Source organism: Prionailurus bengalensis, chromosome A2, assembly GCF_016509475.1.
Source record: "Prionailurus bengalensis isolate Pbe53 chromosome A2, Fcat_Pben_1.1_paternal_pri, whole genome shotgun sequence".
Classification (NCBI taxonomy): domain Eukaryota; kingdom Metazoa; phylum Chordata; class Mammalia; order Carnivora; family Felidae; genus Prionailurus; species Prionailurus bengalensis.
The window spans coordinates 24,944,422-24,966,182 of NC_057348.1; the positions used below are offsets into that span (position 1 = coordinate 24,944,422).

Sequence of the window (21,761 nt, forward strand, 5' to 3'; positions counted from 1 at the left end):
GACAGAGAGCAAGCATGAGTGGGGAAAGGGCAGGGAGAGGGAGACACAGAATTCGAAGCAGGCTCCAGGCTCTGTGCCATCAGCAGCAGAACCCGACCCGGGGCTCAAACTCACGAACTGCAAGATCATGACCTGAGCCAAAGTCAGACACTCAACCGACTGAGCCACCCAGGCGCCCGTGTAAAAAGAGATTTTTAAGTACTACATATGTATTTGGAAATTAAAAATCACACTAATGAATAACTTGAGTAAAAAAATCATAGTGGAAATCACAGATACTTGGAACAGAATTACTGTGTATATGCATACATCAGAAACACATCATAAGTTCAAGAGAAAGTGTATTAGAAAAGAAAATCTTTAAATGCTAGGTGTCTAAAGAAGTTAGAAAAAGAACAACAGAATAAATTATTTTTTTTAATGTGTATTTTTGAGAGAGAGGGTGTGCATGTGCACATATGCACAAGTTGGGGAGGGGCAGAGGGAGAGGGAGACACAGAATCTGAAGCAGGCTCCAGTCTCCAGGCTGTCAGCACAGAGCCCAACGCGGGGCTCGAACTCACGAACTGTTAGATCATGACCTGAACTGAAGTTGGACACTTACCCAACTGAGCCACGTAGGCGCCCTAAGAACAACAGAATAAATTCGAAGAAATCATGAAAATAAGGATACCAGTCCTAACCTAAAGCTGAAAGTTGCCTGTTCGGAAAGAAGTAATAAATCTCTAGGAAAGATGATCAAGAAGATAAAAATTATGAGTGGCATAATTACAGAGAGTAATCACTAGTGAATATCTTATGCCAACAATTCTGAAAACCTTGGTGAAATGGACAAATTACTATAAAAATTATAACTTAAAGGAACTGACTTAAAAGGAAACCGAAAGCTTGAATAATCCTGTTACTGTTAAAGGTAGATCTAGTTAGAAAGATTTTCCCACAAGAGATGCAAAATACCCAAGTGGTTTTACTAACAGTTTCTACCAAACTCTATTCACATGATCAGGCAGTAAAAATATGGAATAGCTCCCAATTAATTCTATAAGACTGTGTAAACTTGGTATTAAAGCCAGAAAAATACAAAACAAAAAAGGAAAATAAAGTTTATTTTGTTCAGGAATATATACCCAAAAATTCTAAAGAAAATATTCCCAATTAAAATTTAGTAATATATAGAAAGGCGATAATATATCACGACTAAGGCAGATTTTTGCTAGGTAGTTAAGGAAATATTTTAAAATCCACAATAGGGAAGAGAGAGAGGGAGGGAAGCAAACCATAAGAGACTCTTTAAAGATAGAGAACAAACTGAGGGTTGATGGAGGGGCAAGGGGGAATGGGCTAAATGGGTGATGGGCATTAAGGAGGGCACTTGTTATGGTGAGTACTGGGTGTTACATGTAAGTGATAAATCACTAGTTTTTACCCCTGAAACCAATATTATGCTATATTTTAACTAAAGTCTAAATAAAAATTTGGAGAAAAAAATCCATTTTCTTATAGACTCCAAAATAAAATAAAATCCACAAGTATATTATACCATTTTAATAACAAAAGAAAACATTTCAATAGGTGCAGATAAAGCACTTGATAAAATTTAACCCCAGTTAAGGAATTTCCAATTGAGTATTTAAAAAAACAAATCAAAACACTACCATATGTTGGAAAAACTGGATAGCTACATGCAAAAGAATGAAACTGGACCACTTTCTTACACCATACACAAAAATAAACTCAAAATGGATTAAGGACCCAAACTTGAGACCTGAAACCGTAAAAATCCTAGAAAGGAGCGCAGGCAGTAATTTCTGTGACATCGGCCATAGCCAACATTTTTTTTTTTGTTTAGATTTCATCTCAGGCAAGAGAAACAAAAGCAAAAATAAACTATTGGGACTTCCTCAAAGTAAAAAAGCTTCTGTATAATAAAGGAGATAATCAACAAAACTAAAAGACAACCTACTGAGTGGGAGAAGATATTTGCAAATGACAAAACTGATAAAGGTTTAGTGTCCAAAATAGATAAAGCACTTATGCAAGTTTAGCACCAAAAAAACCCAAATAATGCAATTCAAAAATGCGCAGAAGACATGAACAGACATTTCTCCAAAGAAGACATACAGATTGCCAAAAGACATATGAAAAGATACTCAGCATCACTTATCATCAGGGAAATGCAAATCAAAAACACAAACGAGCATTGGTGAAGATGTGGAGAAAAAGGAACTCTCATGCACTGTTGGTGGGAATGCAAACTGGTGCCGCCACTGTGGAAAACAGTATGCTCCAAAAATTAAAGATAGAACTACTATATGATCCAGAAATCGCATTACAGGGTATTTACCCAAAGAATATGAAAACACTAATTTGAAAGGATATATGCATCCCAGTGTTCATTGCAGCATTATTACAATAGCCAAATTATGGAAGCAGGCCCAAGTATCCATTGATAGATGAATGGATAAAGAAGATGTGTTATATATGTACAGTGGAATGTTACTCAGCCATAAAAAAGAATGTAATCTTGCCATTTGCAACATGGATGGAGCTAGAGAGTATAATACTAAGTGAAATAAATCAGAGAATGACAAATACCATATGATTTTACCCAAATGTGAATATAAGAAACCAACAAAGAAAAAAAAAGCAAACTGAAAAATAGACTCTTAATTATAGAGAACAAACTAGTGGTTACCAGAGGGGGGATGGGTGAAATAGGTGGAGGGGATTAAGAGTATACTTGATGAGCACTGAGTAATGTGTAGAATTGTTGAATCACTATATTGTACATCTGAAACTAGTAGAACATTGTATGTTAACTATACTGGAGTTACAAAACAAAACCCTAAAGCTAACATCCTAAGTGAGAAATTTTAGAAGTATTCCATAAGGAGATAAGATGTTCAGGTTATTATTTGTTATTGATTGGTCCTAGCCAGTATAGCAAGACAAGGGGACAAAATTAAGTCATAAGAACTGGAAAAGAAAAAATAAAATTGTAATGATTTTTCATTTATATAGAAATAAAACCTAAAACATCTATGGACAAAAAGTGAGGATTAATAATTTGAAAGGCCATAAAATTTTAACAAATTTCATAGGTTCAGATTACACAGAATATGTTACCTGATCACAGTGGAATTGAGCTAGATATCAGTAACAAATAGTAAAAAGAAAATTTCCAAATGTTTAATATTTAAGCAATACAGTTCTGTGTGAATGAAAAACAAAGTATATGAACTCTGAAAATGAAAATATTGCTTATAAAAACATGGGTTTTCTGTGCTTAGAGGTAAGTTTATAGACTTAAATCCATTTCTCGAAAAAGGAAGACTGGAAGACAAAACATTAATGATCTAAGTAATTCATTTAAGAAGTTAGAGAAAGAGCAAAAATTATACCCAAAACAAGTAGAAGGAGAGAAATAAGATCAGAGTGGATATTAGTAAAATTGGAAATAAATGTACAGAATTAAGAGATCAACAGTAGTCCTTTATAAAGGTTTTTAAATTGATAAACCCCTTGTGAAGACTGGCATGAATGAAAAAGGGGATACCACTAAAGGGTCTATGGACATTAAAAAGGTAAGAATGGGAGTACCTGGTAGCTCAGTTGGTTGAGCATCTGATTTCAGCTTAGGTCATGGTCTTACGGATCGTGAGTTTGACCCTCACATTGGGCTCCCTGCTGCCAGTATGGAGCTTGCTTCAGATCCTCTGTCCCCCTCTCCCTCTACCCCTCCCAAGCTTGTGCTCACTCTTCCTCAAAAATAAGCTTAAAAAAAAGTAAGAGAATACATGAACTTTTGTCAGTACGTTAGAGAATTTATGAAAATGGACAAAATATTAGAAAAAACAAATTACTAAAATTGACACATGAAATGGAAAATCTTGATGAACCTATTTATTAAAGAGCTGGACTCCATCATTAAAAATCTCACAAAATAAACCCAAGGCCCAGACATTTTTATTGGTGAATTCTTCCACGTAATTAAAGTAGAAGAGAAAGCTTTTCAAGGTTTATGAGAGTGGAATAAACAAAACCTGATACTCAAAGCTGACAAGACAAATATTTTGATATGAAAACTTGACAGTACAAGAAAGAAGAATTTTATTTTTTATTTAAAAAAATTTTTTTTTTCAACGTTTATTTATTTTTGGGACAGAGAGAGACAGAGCATGAACGGGGGAGGGGCAGAGAGAGAGGGAGACACAGAATCTGAAACATCAGCCCAGAGCCCGACGCGGGGCTCGAACTCACGGACCGCGAGATCGTGACCTGGCTGAAGTCGGACGCTCAACCGACTACGCCACCCAGGCGCCCCGAAAGAGAAGAATTTTAAATGGTACATCATGATGAGTTGGGTTTATTCAAGGAACACAGGCTGGGTTTAACATTCAGAAGTCAATGATACTCCCTTGTGTTTTGAGGAATGACAGGTAAATTTAATCAAAGGGTTAAGATATAAAAATATGCTGACATCAAGGACACAACACTGGTGGCCCAAATGTCCACCAACTGATGAATGGATAAAGAAGGTGTGGTATATATTTATACATACACACACAATGGAATGCTACTTGGTGATGAAAAGTAATGGAACCTTGCTATTTGCAACAATGTGGATAGAACTGGAGGGTATTATGATAAGCGAAATAAGTCAATCAGAGAAAGATATCCTATGATTTCACTCATGTGCAATTTGAGAAACTCAACAGATGAGCATAGGGGAAGGGAAGGAAAAATAAGATAAAAACAGGGAGGCAAACCATAAGAGACTCTTAAATACAGAGAACAAAACCGAGGGTTGCTGGGGCGGGGCGGGAGGGTGGCAGTTGGGTTAAATGGGTGATGGGCATTAAGGACGGTACTTTTTGGGATGAGCACTGGGTGTCATATGGTAAGAGATGAATCACTGGGCTCTACTGAAGCCAAGACTATATGTTAACTAACTTGAAAATAAATTTAAAAAGTTCTCTTTGAGGGCACCTGGGTGGCTTAGTTGGTTAAGTGTCTGACTTTGGCTCAGGTCACGATCTCAGGGTTTGTGGGTTTGCGCGCTCTCTCTCTCTCTCTCAAACTTTAAAAAGTACTCTGCGAATATTACTGTTAGATTATAAAATACATGGAGAAAATATTTGCAAATTACCTGATAAAGGGCTGTATCTAGACTATATCTTTTAAAACCCCAAAAATTCAGTAATAACTAATTTTTAAAATTTCTTTAAGTCTATTTTGAGAGAGAGTGTGAGCAGGGGAGGGGCAGAGAGAGAATCCCAAGCAGGTTCTGTGACATTAGCACAGAGCCTGACATGGGACTCAAACCCGTGAACTGTGAGATCATGACCTGAGCTGAAATTAAGAGTTGGACGCTCAACCGACTGAGCCACCCAGGTACCCCAAGAGAAAATAATAATTTTAAGTGTTTCCTAGTAAGTTAGAGAAGTAAAACGAATTATTCAAGTGGTAAGGAAGTTATAAGACATCCTTGAGTAGGAAGTGGAAGACTGAATTAAAAACTGATTTTTTAAAAATTATTTTTTAATTTACATCCAAATTAGCATATAGTACAACAGTGATTTCAGGAGTAGATTCCTTAATGCCCCTTACCCATTTAGCCCATCCCTCCTCCCCCAGCCCATCCAGCAACCCTCTCTTTGTTCTCTATATTTAAGAGAAATGAACTCATTAAGTTTTCCATAGGGTTGTAAAGACACGTATACAAAACATTTTGTGAGTGATTTTAGAAATTTTCAAGGGTAATTTTGACTTGTACCTAAACTGAATAATTTGTAACTCGACTGAAATTTGAAACCACGTCTAGTTAAATCAGACTTAAACAGATGACAGAGTCTAAAATGATTGAGTGCCATGTTGAGAAAGTCTTGTAAGGAGGTAAAAAGGGACATTTGCTTCTTTTCCATTTTGATCTTCAAAATCATATTTCTAGAAATAGAATTGTTGAATTACTTACTTGAAGATAATGCTTCTTTTGAAGTGACTCTTTTAGGCTTAAGGAAATGTGACGGTTTTTATCTCTTTAAAACATGTAAGAATACATGAGATACTAAAATTTTTTCTTGTTGTATAAATATTTCCTTCCTTTAACTAAAGCAGTTTGTCAATTGCCATTGTTTCTGTTAAAAACAAAGGTAGAGGGGCGCCTGGGTGGCTCAGTCGGTTGAGCGTCCGACTTCACTCAGGTCACGATCTCACTGTCCGTGAGTTCGAGCCCCGCATCGGGCTCTGTGCCGACAGCTCAGAGCCTGGAGCCTGCTTCAGATTCTGTGTCTCCCTCTCTCTGGCCCTCCCCCCATTCATGCTCTGTCTCTCTCTGTCTCAAAAATAAATAAATGTTAAAAAAAAACAAACAAACAAAAAAAAAAAACAAAGGTAGAAAGTAGTATTATGAGATATATTGTGACTGTAGTAGTCTATCAAGCTGTTTTTTTTAATTATGTCCTGCAGTTATTTCGTGTAACAGTATGTTTGTTACTTAGCTGGTGCATTTCAGGACAGTTTGAGTAGTATATATTATTTTCTTTTTGTTAGAGTATCCTAAATTTTCATAAATTAAGAAGCAACAAATTTTTATGCTACTATTCTAATTTTTGTTTTTTTCTTAGAATTCAAGGACTTAACCTAGACACAATATGTTTATCTTATTGAAATGTCATCTACTGTGATAAGGCTGTAGCAGTAGAAATGGAAAAGAGGGATCTCTAGAGAGACATGATTCAATAGAGAAAGCCTCTGGTACTCATATCTTCCTGGCTCTTGGTCCAGAGGCAGTATTTCCTGTGTTCTGAAGCCAGATGTAAAACAGTATTTTACATCTAACTTAAATGATCAGTAACTCCTTTCAAAGTCTAAATGAGATATTAGGAAAAACTTTTAAAAATCTTATAATTATTTTAGAAAAAGAATTTTTTATTATAAAATTCCTTTTTTTACATTTAGTTACCTTACTGTGTTCTCTACTTCTGTATGTTACAAGTATGATTCTAGAAATTGGAATAGATCTATTTAATTGTATAACTCAAATTTTTTTCTTTAAAATTATTGTTCCTCTTAGAGATCAGTGCCTTTCTGCTTAAATCTATATAAGTTCTTGGCAAGATTTATAAATATAAAGTGGTAACAAAAAGAGAAGCGAACTTCAGCTAGTATTGATGACTCTTGTTTAGGAAGCAGTACCACTGGAGCACTCTTTCAATGCTGTGAAACAAGAACAGCAGAGAAAATGGATCGAAGATTTGAACAAACAAATAGAGGATGATCGGCAAAGAAAAACAGAGGAAAAAATTACATCTTCAAAGGTAAGGTGGCAAATATATGTGGATATAAAGGTGAAAAAAATAATTTCAAAGTCTTTAATCATAAACATAAAAATATCCTGAAACTATTTGACAAGACTACACTATTCAAATTCTTACACAGTTGTTCTTCTGAAACTTTTATCGAATGCATTTAGTAAGTGTGATTTTGCATACTTAAAACTAACTTCTTAGGAATTTCCTAATTCTTTGAATTTCTCATATTCTTGAAGCTAGTTACCAAAATGTATATGGAATCAATAAAGAATGTAGTTTCATTAATTTTATTCTTATTCTGTTCTGTGGTAACTTTTAAAAATCATGTTTGAGGGGCACCTAGGTGGCTCAGTCGGTTAAGGATCTGACTCTTGATATCGGCTCAGGTCATGATCTCATGGTTTGTGGGTTTGAGCCCTGCATCGTGCTGTGCACTGACAGTGTGGAACCAGCTTGGGATTCTCTCTCTCCCTCTCTCTGCACCCCCCCTCCCCCACAGAATAAACAAACATTAAAAAAAATTTTTTTTTAATTGTGTTTGTTGTATAGGACTTTATACATGTGAACAATTGGAAAAATTCTTAGTAATTCTTACTTATCACGATTAGGGTGAGGAACATGACAGATGGACAATGCATTTTGGTTCATTAAAGAACTATCCTGCTTCTCAGTCTCAACTCTCCTCTCGGTCAACATACAACCAACCAGAGTACTTCTGTGTCTCTCCGGACACTCAGGAGCTGGCTGATATCAACAGTGTTTATACACCTATGAGTGGAAGCCAGGTTGAACCTTCAGAGGAGGAACATATAGCAAAACCTCTTAGAGATACGACTATGGCAAACAGTCAGAAAACGAAGTAAGTTTATTCTTCAGTATTGATTGAGGTTTAAGAAAGTCTGTGCTTTATTAAAAGAGCTGTTATATTTATAATATGTCTTAATTGATTTTAGGTTTGGTATTTTTGTTTAAAGTATAAATGAATAGTGGATATATCTGAAACAAAAGTGATTTAGCACCTTGTTAAACCCACCTTTTGGGGGTTTTGAATAGCTAAAGTGTCTGTCTTGCCAGTTTTCTCCGTTCTATGACTGCTCTCTTGGACCCAGCTCAGATTGAAGAACGTGACAGGCGACGACAAAAACAGTTAGAACATCAGGTATTGCACTGTAAAATATTGTTCTTTGCCTTAATAAATAATAGTCATAGCCAGCAGATGCCTAAGTAAATGGCAGTTAAAATTTCAGTTAAATGTGTAGCACAGGCCCTGTCCAATCCTGTGATAAATCTAATTCTTACTTCAACTGGCATTATAGTAAAATTACACTCATGCTAAGAACTAGACAGTATCATGTAGTACAGCCAGCCACCTGCCTGCCAGAAGAGGTCTTTAATATGTAAGTTGCACATATGAAGTGGCACTAAGTCTTAAGTTAATATTGGTTATTTTTTTTCATTGGTTTAGTTCTCCTGAATTCTGTTCAGGATAAGAATTAGTTCTTTGTAAGGGAATTATATAGGGCATTGAAGTAGAATTCTGATTGAGAAATCTAGCAGACAACGTAAGAAAGGAGACTAAGATTTAATTTCTCTCCTAATTTTAGTCTAACACTAAAGGGACTTAAAATTCTGAATAATTCTTTAAAATCACTGATACATGAAGAATTCAGTTTAATTAAAAATGTTACTCTTGGGGCGTGTGGATGGCTCAGTTGATTGAGCGTCTGACTTTGGCTCAGGTTATGATGTCAGGGTTTGTGAGTTTGAGTCCTGCGTCGGGCTCTGTGCTGATAGCTCAGAGCCCGGAGCCTGCTTCAGATTCTGTGTCTCCCTCGCTGTCTGCCCCTCCCCCACTTGTGCTCTTTCTCTCTCTCTCAAAAATAAGTATTACAAACTTTTTTTAATAATGTTACTCTTAGTTTAGTGAACAGACATTTATAGAGTATCTGTTGCTTACCAGGCATTATGCTAAGCACTAAGCACTCAGCTGTTTCTGGATTAGTTCTTCTAACAGCCCTCCTGGGGTTAAAGAAAAAGCATATGTAGAACTTGACAGATGAGATGGGAGAAATAGATTGGGAATTTGACAATTTAACTTTACTTATATATGTAATACCGTATTGTGTATCATCTGATACCGATAAGCTTATTTTAGGAATATAAACAAATGCTAAAAATGGATTTTTTAATTTGTAACAGTAATTTGTGTCATTTATGATTTATGACCAGAAAGCTATCACTGCTCAGGTAGAGGAGAAACGCAGGAAGAAACAGCTGGAAGAACAGCAAAGAAAGAAGGAAGAACAAGAAGAGGAGTGTCGCTTAGCACGGGAGCGAGAAGAAATGCAGAAGCAGTATGAAGAAGACATACTTAAGCAAAAACAAAAGGAAGTAAGTATATATTAAAAAATTTTTTTAATTGAAATACAGTTGACACACAATGGTAGTTTCAGCTATACAAAATAGTGATTCAGCAGTCCTGTATGTTATGTGTGTTCGTAGGTACCATCTGTCATCATACACACTATTAGAGTACCATTGACTATATTCCCTATGTTGTAGCTTTCATCCCCATGACTTATTCGTTACATAACTGGAACCCTATACCTTCCACTCCTCTTCACCCGTTTACTGACTCCATCCTACCAGTTTGTGGGGCTGTTTTTGTGTTTGTGTGGGGTTTTTTGTTTTGCTTTTCATTTAATATTTTTTAGATTCCACATGTAAGTGACTTCATATGGTATTTGTCTTTCCCATCTGACTTATTTTGCTTAGCATAATACCCTCTAGGTCCATGCATGTTAGTGCAAATGTCAAGATCTCATTCTTTCTTATGGTCAAATAAAATATAGAATATGTATACACCACATCTTCTTTATCCATTCATCTACCTATGGATACTTCGGTTGCTTCCATATTTTGGCTGTTGTAAATAATGCTGCAATAAACATAGGAGTGCATATCTCTCTTGTTTCCTCAGGCAGATACTCAGTAGTGGAATTATTGGATTGTATGGTAGTGCTATTTTTAGTTTTTTGAGGAAAGTTCATACTGTTCCGCAATGGCTGTACCGATTTCCATTCTCACCAACAGTGTATGAAAGTTCCCTTTTCTCTATATCCTCACCAACACTTGTTATTTCTTGTCTTTTTGATATTAACCAGTCTGACCAATGTGAGATGGTATAATTATGGTTTTGATTTGCATTTCCCTGTCGTTGAGCATCTTTTCCTGTGTTTGTTGGTCATCTGTGTCTTTGGAAAAACCTCTATTTGAATCTTCTGCCCTTTTTTTAAAAAATCAAGTTATTTGAGGTTTAGGTTGTTGTTGTATAACTTCTTTATGTATTTTGGATATTAACTCTTTTTCACATACATTGTTTATAGATAACCTTCGCATTCAGTAAGTTGCCTTTTGTGGATGGTCAGAAGTATTTTATTTTGATGTAATCCCAACAGTTTATTTTTACTTTTGTTTCTGTAGCTTGAGGAGACATATCTAGAAAATTGTTGCTAAGGCCAGTGTCCAAAAGGTTACTACCTATGTTTCTTTAAGGAGTTTTATGGTTTTAGGTCTCACAATTTAGATCTGTAATCCATTTTGAGTTTATTTTTGTGTATGGTGAAGGAAGTGGTCCAGTTTCATTCTTGTGCTTGTAACTGTCCAGTTTTCCCAGCACTATTTGTTGAAGTGACTTCTTTTTCCCATTGCATATTCTTGCCTCTGTTGTAGATTAGTTGACCATATTAAGCATGGTTTTATTCCTGGGCGCTCTATCCTCTTTGATCTCTGTCTGTTTTGTGCCATTACTATCCTATTTTGATTACTAAAGCTTTGTAGTATATATACTTCAAATCTGAGATTGTGATACCTTTAGTTTTGTTCTTCTTTCTCAAATTACATTGGCTATTTGGGATCCTTTGTGGTTCCATACAAGTTTTAGGATTATTTGTTCTAGTTCTGGGAAAAATACTATTGGTGTTTTGATAGGGACTGCATTGAATCTGTAGATTGCTTTGGATAGAATGGACTTTTAGCAGTGTTAATTCTTCCAGCCCATGAACATGGTAATATTTACATTATAAATAATATTTTAGAGTAAAAAATTGATTTTTTTAAGCTTATTTATTTTGACAAAGAAAGCATGTTTGAGTGGGGGAGGGGCAGAAAGAAGGGGAGAGAGAAGCCCAAGCAGGCTCCATAAGCAGCGCAGAGCCTGATGTAGGGCTTGATCTCACAATGGTAAGATCATGACCTGAACCAAAATCAGGAGTCTGATGCCTAACTAACTGAGCCACCCAGGTGCCCCAGTAAGAGTCTTTTCAAAAAGAGTAGATCTCTGGTTGGCTAGGAAAACATCTCTATTAAGTGGCACAGGCAGCATAGGTACGGTTGTGTCAAGTACCATGTCATACAGTGACATTTGATTGCCAAGGATTTGGGAGGTTTGTAGAAGAGCCTTAGAGCCTTTTCTCTGGAGCTGGGAGATGGGTCTAAGAGCCTGCATTTTCTTGATTTTTCCCATTTGCAGCCTTCACTCCACACTTAGCTGATGAAACAGCATATGGTCGGGGTTCTAATTTGATTATGTTGAATAGGCTGAGCTAACTACTCCTATGAAATAACTGTATACATGAAAAAAATCTAAGTATCGCGTGCTTGAATTGCAAGAAGTGGCCATAAACCTTATAGGTTTTTTTTTGTTTTTATTTAAAAATTTTTAATGTTTATTTAGTATTGAGAGAGAGAGAGAGAGAGAGGGACAGCACAAGCAGAGGAGGGCAGAGAGAGAGAGAGGGAGACAGAATCCAAAGCAGGCTCTAGGCTCCCAGCTGACAGCACAGAGCCTGCCTGATGCGGGGCTCAAACTCACAAACTGTGAGATCATGACCTGAGCCAAAGTCGCTTAACCGACTAAGCCCCCCAGGCGCCCCGTGTAAATCTTGTGTCCTACATCTTAATCTATTTTTACTCTTAATGGAATTCTGATGGAATTGACCATTGGTTTTAGAAGTTTTCAAAACTTTATTATAAATTTGAGTGGGTAAAAGGGTTCTTAAATTTGTGATCTAATACAGATAAAAAGATATTAAATACAGAGAAAAGATACTAAAATGTGAGCTTCAAAAGGGAAGGAACTTTGCCCAGACTGTTCTCCCAATATCTTGAATAGTGTCTGACACATAGTAGCTTATCTACTCAGAATTGTCAAGTCTGTACGTGTTTGATAATTGTATTTAATACCTTTGTGCACCTCAATAGGAAATCATGGCTCTCAAGACAAATGAGCTATTCCAGACAATGCAAAGAGCACAAGAGCTAGCACAGAGACTGAAACAGGAACAGAGAATCCGAGAATTGGCTCAAAAGGGACATGACACTTCTGGATTGATTAAAAATCTTGGCGGTAAGCGCTTCACTAGTATTTTACTTATGGGGTGCCTGGGTGTCTCAGTCGGTTGAGAGTCCATCCAACTCTTGATCTTGGTTTACTTCATGACTCACATTTCATGGAATTGAACCCTGCACTGGGCTCGGTATTCTTTCTCTCTCTTTCTCTGCCTCTCCCCTGCTCATGCACCATGCTGTCTCTAAATAAATAAACTTAAAAATAATAAAATAATTAAAAAGAATTTTACTTATAGTATCTTTTGAAGATGCTTTTAAGTAATTTCTTATTTTTAGTGCCTTTAACACACCTATTAACTAAATGTTTTTTAAGGAATTTCAGACTTTGAGCTATTGGAACTCTATAATGCTTATTTTATTTGAGAAATCACCTTAAGAGTATACTAAATGTTACATTTTCTAGTAATCTTAAATTCTCTTTATGTTTTGCTCACAGTAGGGAAAATGTTTGCTTTTTTACCCAGTTTTTGGAGGAATATATTAAGTGATCTCCCTAAAATTCAATAACAGATTAAAATGCAGGTAATTTTTTGTAAGAAACTTTAGGAGAGCCCTTTTAAATTTGTATTGCAGTGTTCACACTTCCTGATTACACCAAACGTCGTCTTTGTATTTAGTTGCCGCTATACATAATTTCTGTTAACATTTCTGAAGTGTCATTATGTTGGGTAACATATGTCTCTTGTCAGTTAATACAAGTGGAATATAATGAATCTACTAACATTTCAAATTTAGGACATGGCTTGGATGACGTCATTGATAAAATGAATATATGTATCAATTCTACAACCTCTCCCAAAAAGGACACTGCTGTGCAAACAGGTATTTGTTTAAAAGTTGTGATTTGGTTTAAGATTTACTTAAAATTAACATCACAGTTAGAATTAAGCTCAATTTAAAATTGAGCTCAGTTAAAAAATGAATTCAAGGTTTTCAGTAAGAATAAGAAAATAAAGGGATCTCTTGGCTTTTCATTTCTTTGTAACAGCTTTATTGAGATACAACTCAGATAACATAAAATTACCTCTTTTAAAGAATACAATGCAATGTGTTTTTTCTAGAGTACAATTAGAGAATATTTAGAGTTGTGCAACCATCTCCACAATTTTAGAACACTTTTATAACTCTAGAAAGAACCTCTGTATTCATCAGCAGCTTTTGTCCACTTCCTCCCTCCTCTCTAGTCATAGGCAACCACTAATCTACTTTCTGTTACTCTAGATTTGTCTGTCCTAGACATTTCATATAATTGGAATCATACCATATGTGGTGTTTTGTGTCTGGATTATTTCTTTGCATAATGTTTTAAGGTTCAGCATGTTATAGCGTGTACTTCATTCTTTTTTTATCATTGAATAATATCCCATTTTGTGCATATACCACATTTTGTTTATTCCTTCATCAGTTGATGGACTTTTTGGTTAATTACACTTTTTAATTACAGATATGCTATGAACACTCATGCAGAACCTGTATTTTCAGGTTTCCTGGGAGAAAAGAGTAACATTGCTGAGTCATATATAACCAACTTTATGCTTAGCATTTGAGGAACTACAAAACCATTTTCCAAACAACTGTATCATTTTATATTTCCATCGGCAGTGTATGAGGGTTTCAGTTTTTCTGCATGTTCCCCTGCACTTATTCTCATGGTAGTGAAGTGGTATGTCATTGTGGTTTTGATCTGCATTTCCCCAGTGACTAATGATGTTGAACATCTTTTTTATTTGTTCATTTTAAATTTTAAAAAGTTGATAAGGTAATATCCATGTTGGATATTATTATCATAGATCTCCATGCTTACTGTGAATCCTTTCCCCTTTATTTATCTTTCTAGGAAAATTTTTTTTTATATAATTGTTTTAATGTTTAATTTTGAGAGAGAGAGTGTGTGTGCACGGGAGCGTGCGCGGGGGAGGGGCAGAGAGAGAGGGAGACACAGAATCCAAAGCAGGTTCTGGGGTCTGAGCTGCCAGCACAGAACCCGACATGGGGCTCGAACTCACTAACTGTGAGATCATCACCTGAGCCGAAGTCAGACACTTAAGCAAGTGAGCCACCCAGGCGTCCCTCTTCCTGGGAATTTTTTATGAACTTGCAGGAAACCCCTTTATCTTTTCACCTTTTTAAATTGAGATATAGTTGACATATAACATTTTTTCAGTTGTACAATAGTGATTCTATATTTGTATATGTTGAAAAATGATCACAGTAAGTCTAATTAGCAGTTTCACCATCGATTACAGAATTTTTTCTTGTGATGAGAACTTTTAAGATTTACTCGCAACTTTCAAATATAGAATTATTTTTAACTATAGTCACTGTGTTGTACATTACATCCCAAGACATATAACTGGAGTTTGTACCTTTTGACCGTTCACCCATTTTGTCCTTCCTTTTACACCAACTGCTGCTCTTGGCAACAGTATCTGTACCTATGAGCTTCTGGATATATATATATATATTTTTTTTTTTTTTTGACTATGTGTGTTTTTTTAAGATTCCACATAGAAGTAAGATCATTATGGTATTTGTCTTTCTCTTTTTTCACTTAGCGTAATACTCTCAGGGTCCATCCATGTTGTCACAAATGGCAAGACTTCATTTGTTTTTATGGCCTGATAATCATTCTTGTGTGTGTGTGTGTGTGTGTACACACACTACATTTTCTTTATATTTGTCCGACACTTAATGTTGCTTCCGTGTCTTCACTATAGTAAATAATGCTGCAGTGAACATGGGAGTATATGTATCTTTTTGAGTTAGTGTTTTTGTTTCTGTCAGTTAAATACCCTGAAGTGGAATTGCTGGATCATGTGGTAGTTCTACTTTTAATTTTTTGAGAAACCTTTGTACTGTTTTCCATAGTAGAAATGTACCAATTTATAATTCTCACTAACAGTGCATGAAAATTCCCTTTTCTCCGCATCCTTGCCAACTCTGGTCATTTCTTGTCTTTTTGGTACTCCCATTCTGATTGGTTAAAGGCCATGTCTCATTGTGTTTTTTATTTCCTGATGGTCAGTGGTGTTGAGTATCTTTTCATGTAGCTGTTGGCCATCAGTAGGTTGTCTTTGGAAAATCATTCAGATGTTCTGCCCATTATTTATTTCTTTGTTATTGTTTCATTTAAAAAAATGTTAATGTTTATTCTTGAGAGAGAGACAGAGACAGAGTGTGAGTGGGGGAGGGTCAGAGAGAGAGGGAGACACAGAATCTGAAGCAGGCTCCAGGCTCTGAGCTGTCAGCACAGAGCCTGACGCGGGGCTCAAACTCACAAACTGTGAGATCATGACCTGAGCCGAAGTCAGACGCCTAACCGACTGAGCCTCCCAGGTGCCCCTGTCCATTTTAAATCAGATTATGTTTTTGCTTTTGCTATTGCATTGTATGAGTTCTTTGTATTTTGGATATTAACCTCTTATCAGATACATTGTTTGCAAATATTTTCTTCCTTCAGTAGGTTGCCTGTTCAGTTTTTTGATGGTTTCTTGTGCCCTTTGCTATGAAGAATGTTTTTAGTTTGATGTAGTCTCGTTTACTTTTATTTTTGTTGCCTTTGCTTTTGGACTCAGATTCAAAATATCATCGCCAAGACCAGTGTCAAGGAGTTTAATGCCTGTGTTTTTATTTTTAGGAGTTTTATAGTTTTAGGTCATACATTCAAGTTTTTCATCCATTTTGAGTTAATTTTTGTGTATAGTGTAAGATAGTGGTCTGGTTTCATTATTTTGCAGTTGACTGTCCAGTTTTCCCAGCACTATTCATTGAAGAGACTGTCCTTTCCCTATTATGGATTTTTTGGCTCCTTTGTTGTCAATTAAATGACTGTATAAGCATGGGTTTATTTCTGGGCGCCCAGTTCTTTTGATCTGTATCTGTTTTTATGTCAGTACCTTACTCTTATGATGACTATAGCTTTGTAATATAATTTGAAATCAGGTGGTGTAATGCCTCCACCGTATTCTTTTTCATGCTTACTTTGGCTATTTGGGGTGCTTTTGTAGTTCCATAGAAATTTCGGCATTGTTTATTTCTGTGAAACATGCCATTGGAATTTTGATAGGGATTGCACTGAATTTGCAGATTGCTTTGGACAGTACAGACATTTTAAGAATGTTATTAATTCTTCCAGTGAGTATGGAATATCTTTTCCATTTGTGTATTCTTCTTCAGTTTCTTTTAGTAACATCTTATAGTTTTCAGTGTGCAGGTCTTTCACCTCCTTGGTTGAATTTATTCCTAGGTATTTATTTTTGATGCAATTGCAAATGGGATTGGTTTCTTAATTTCTCTAATAGTATTAGTGTATAGAAATGCAACACATTTTTGTGTATTAATTTTATGTCCTGCACCTTACAGAATTTGTATTTTTCTGACAGATTTTGGTAGAGTCTTTAGGATTTTCTGTGTATGTCATCTGCAAATAGTGACAGTTTTACTTCTTCCTTTCCAGTTTGGATGCCTTTTATTTTGTTTTTCTTGCCTAATTGCAGTGACTTGGATTTCCAGTACTATGTTGAATAACAGTGGGGAGAGTAGACATCCCTATCTTGTTCTTTATCTTAGAAAAAACTTTCACCTTTTCACTGCTGAGTGTGATGTTAGCTGTTTACTTGACATATATGGCCTTATTATGTTGAAGTGTATTCCCTCTATACTCTCTGTATAAGAGTTCTTATCATAAATGGATGTTGAGTTTTGCTTTTTCTGCATCCATTGATGTGATCTTTATCTTTCATTTTGTTAATATGTTGTATCTCATTGATTTATTTGCAGATGTTGGAACATCCTTGCATCCCTGGAATAAATCCTACTTGATCATGGTGTATGATCCTTTTAATGTATTGTTGAATTCTGTTTGCTGATATTTTGTTGAGTTTTTTGCATCTATATTTGTCACGGGTATTGGCCTGTAATTTTCTTGTGGCATTCTTCTCTGATTTTGGTATTGGGGCGATGCTGGTCCCATAAAATGAGTTTGGAAGTGTTCCCTCTTCTGTTTTTTGGAATAGTTTGAGGATTGGTTATTAATTCTTTGAATGCAGGGTAGAATTCACTAGTGATTCCATCTGGTCCTGGACTTTTGTTTATAGGGAGGTTCTTTTTTTTTTATTTTATTTTTTTTATTTTACTTTATTACTGATTCTCCTTACTAGTAATAGGTCTGTTCACATTTTCTATTTCTGCATCATTTAGTCTCGATAGGTTGTATGTTTCTAGGAATTTATCCATTTGTTCTAGGTTGTCAAATTTGTTGGTGTGTAGTTGTTCATAGTAGTCTTATGATCCTTTGTATTTCTGTGGTGTCAGTTGTAATGTCTCCTCTTTCCTTCTGATTTTTGAATCCTCATTTTTCTTGATGATTCTAGCGAAAGTTTGTCAGTTTTGTTTATCTTTTCCAAAAATCAGCTCTTAGTTTCACTGATACTGTCTATTGTTTTTATAGTCTCCACTTCCTTTTTTTCCCCCTCTGATCTTTGTTATTTCCTTCCTTGTACTGAATTTGGTTGGTCTTCTTTTTCCTTGAGATTTAAAGTTATGTTGCTTATTTTTCTTGTTTCTTGATGTAGGCATTTATCACGATGAACTTCACTTCCCTCTTAGAACTGCTTTTACTGCATCCCATAAGTTTTAATGTTGTATTTCCATTTTAATTTGTCTCGACATTTTTTTATTTCTCTTTTGATGTTTGGACTCCTTAATTTAATCTCCACATAATTATGAATTTTCCAGTTTTCTTCATGTAATTATTAATTTCTCGTTTCATATCATTGTGGTTGGGAAAACTGTGTGTAGATATTCATTGAAATTTCATGAATGTATTTTATTAAGGCTTGTCTTGTGGCCTAACATGATCTAGCCTGGAGAATGTTCCATGTGTACCTGTGAAGAATGTGTTTTCTGTTGCTTTTAGATTGAATGTTCTGAATATATGTGTGAAGTTCATCTGGTCTAACATTTAAGGCCTTTGTTTTTTTACTTTCTGTTTGGACGATCTATTCACTGATGTATGTGGGGTTTTAAAGTTTCCTGTTGTTGTACTGCTGTTTATGCCTGTTAATACTTGCTTTATATATATATACATGTATTTAGGTGCTCACGTGTTGAGTGTATAAATATTTACAAATGTTACATTCTCTTGTGGATTGACCTCTTTATCAGTATGTAATGCCCTTCTTTGTCTCTTTATTGTAGTCTTTGTTTTAAAGTCCATTTTGTTTGATATAAGTGTGGCTACCTTCAATTTCTTTTATTGTCCATTTGCATGGAACATCTTTTCTCATCCCTTATTTTCAATCTGTATGTGTCCTTCTGAAGGGAGTCTCTTTATAGGCAGCATTTAGATAGGTCTTATTATTATTTTTTTTAATCCATTCACCCATTCCATGTCTTTTGATTTGGAAAATTTAGTACATTTACATTGAGAGGAATTATTTTTTTCATTGTTTTCTAGTTCCTTTCTGCTTCTCTTCCTTTGTTTTGATGACTTTAATGGTATTGTTAGATTCTTTTCTTGATCTTTTGTGACTCTGTCCTTTGTGCATCTACTGTAGGTTTTTACTTTGTGGTTAACATTAGGTTTACTTACAGTGTAACTTAGAACAGTGTGTTTTAAGTTGGTAACAATTTAAGTTTTAACATATTCTAAAGCTCTACGTTTTTACCCCCCTCCCTCATATTTTGCTTCTGGTGGCACATTTTGCATCTTTTTATCTTTTGTATCCCTAACTAGTTATTCCAGTTATGGTGATTTTTACTACTTCAGTGTTTTTAAAAATTTTTTTTAATGTTTATTCATTTTTGAGAGAGAGTGTGAGCAGGGATGGGGCAGAGAGAGGAGACACAGAATCTGAAGCAGGCTCCAGGCTCCGAGCTGTCAGCACAGAGTCCAACGTGGGGCCTGAACTCATGAACTGTGAGATCATGACCTCAGCCGGAAGTTGGATGCTTAACCTACTGAGCCACCCAGGCGCTCCTATTGTTTCAGGGTTTCAACCTTTAGACTGGTCTTATAAATGATTAAGCTACTACTTTTATTTTGTATTAATGTTTACTAATGAGATTTTTAGTTTTCCATTTGTTGTTGATTAGTGTTTGTTTTACATTCCTTTTAAGTCTGGTTTAGTGGTGATGAACTCTTAATGTTTTGCTTGTCTAGAAAGTAAATTCTTTAATTCTGAATGATAACTTTGCCACGTACATTATTCCTGGTTGGAAGTTTTTTCTTTTGGCACTTTGAATATATTGAGTCACTGCCTTCTGGCCTACAGAATTTCTGCTGAAAAATTTCATGTAGTCTTTAGGAGGGTTCCTTGTATGTAACAAGTTGTTTTCTCACCATTTTTAAGATTTGCTCCTTGTCTTAAAGTTTTAACATTTTAATTATAATGTATCTTTGTGATGGTTTCTTTGTTTTTATCTAATTTTGAATTCTCGGGGCTTCCTGTATCTGTATATCTATTTCTTCTCCAGGTTAGGAGATGTTTTTTTCTCCTAGAAGTTTTCTGCCCCTTTCTCTTCTTCCAGGATTCCATCATATAATGTGAATATTAGTCTGTTTGATGTTATCCCATAAGTTCCTTGAGCTATCTTCACTTTTATTTATTTTTGAGTTCACTGATCCTTTTTTCTGCTTCGTCTTGTCTGCTGTACCCTTCTAGTGTATGTTTCAGTACAGTTATTCTGTTCCTCAGCTCTGTGACTTCTGTTTGGTACTTTGATACTTACATTTATTTTCTTTTTGAAGTTTTCCTTGCTTATCCATTCTTTTGAGTTCTGTGAGCATCTTTATCATTACTTTGAACTCTATCAGGTAAATTACTTCTATTTTTTTTTAAGTTTGTTTATTTTGAGGGGCACCTGGGTGGCTCATTAAGTTGGGCATCCTACTTTGGCTCAGGTCATGAACACAGGTCTGTGCTGGCAGCTCAGAGCCTGGAGCCTGCTTCAAATTCTCTGTCTCCCTCTCTCACTGCCCCTAGCCTGTTCATGCTCTCTCTCTCAAAAATAAATATTAAAAAAAAAAAAGGGGAGGGGGAGATTGAGTGTGCCAAGACCGGGTCAGTGCCCTAGAGGGGAATATCTCAGTCAGCACCTAGTTTCAGGCTGAGTGGAAGCCAGACCTTCAGGCATCAGCTTTTAACGTATAAAAGCATATACGGTCCCAACAGGACCACAAGCAGAAGCGTAGCTGGCCTCCAGAGCCAGGTGATCAAGGGGCACCCTGCACATAGCAGCTGCAGAAACCAGGGCACAAAACATAAAATCCCGGGCAACAGACATGTATAAGGAGATACTGGGACCGTGGAACAGGACAGAGGAAGAACGTGAAGATGACACCTACTGGTTGGAGTGAGGTAGACAGGAGTGGATGGAGGAAGGTCTCTAAAGATAGCATCTGCCAGGGGTGCAGGGGATACCTAGAGTTTTAAATGAAGGTAGTACTTGCCAGCCTTAGTTCCCTGGAACAGTATCCCAGCAGGTCCCTAGGTGTGTGTTGTTAGATGCCTGCCCCTCACTTTATGTGAAAGAGGCTCATCTACTTATATTACACACTGGGCACTATTGGCTACCTCTGCACTTGGCCCTGGGGCAAGTGAGTCTACACAACAACCCTTTAAAAGCCATTTCTTCCCTCCACTATAGCTTGGTGGGTCTCATGGGCATGAGCCTGTTGGCTTTCAAAGCAAGATGTTTTGGGGGCTCATTTCTCAAGTGCAGGTCTTAAAAGTTGGAGTGCCTGATGTAGGGTTCAAACCCATCGCACCTTAGGGAGCCGCTCTGGGTTACTAACTTACCTACTTAAGCCACTTGCTTACTTAAAATTATTCTGCTTATGAGCTCTTGGTATTTTTTGATACTTCACTCTTAAGCTTGAAGAATCTGGTTCAGTTCCATCCCTAGGTCCAGATAAATTACTAAGTTATATAAATCCTACACATTAAGGGAAAGTGAAAATAAGTTTTTAAAATAATGAAACTATGTGTCTTTTCACTGAGCAGCTCTAAATAAGGGAATTCAATCAGTCAGAGTCCC

At 36.0% G+C, this 21,761-nt stretch overlaps 1 protein-coding gene across 9 annotated transcripts in view; it reads left to right on the forward strand.

The window, feature by feature from the left end:
* The window catches only part of CCDC66 (coiled-coil domain containing 66), a 50,080-nt gene that overhangs the window by 20,563 nt on the left and 7,756 nt on the right, over positions 1-21,761 (forward strand). For 7 of the 9 annotated variants that reach the window (XM_043587690.1, XM_043587692.1, XM_043587698.1 and 4 more), the window contains 6 exons: positions 7,188-7,319; positions 7,922-8,172; positions 8,388-8,472; positions 9,543-9,704; positions 12,576-12,720; positions 13,458-13,544. In XM_043587690.1, coding sequence (XP_043443625.1) covers positions 7,188-7,319; positions 7,922-8,172; positions 8,388-8,472; positions 9,543-9,704; positions 12,576-12,720; positions 13,458-13,544 — 862 coding nt within the window. Of the gene's footprint in view, positions 1-5,263; positions 6,153-6,393; positions 7,320-7,921; positions 8,173-8,387; positions 8,473-9,542; positions 9,705-12,575; positions 12,721-13,457; positions 13,545-21,761 lie in introns of those variants that run through there. The other 2 variants (XM_043587699.1, XM_043587693.1) reach the window with 2 other exon arrangements.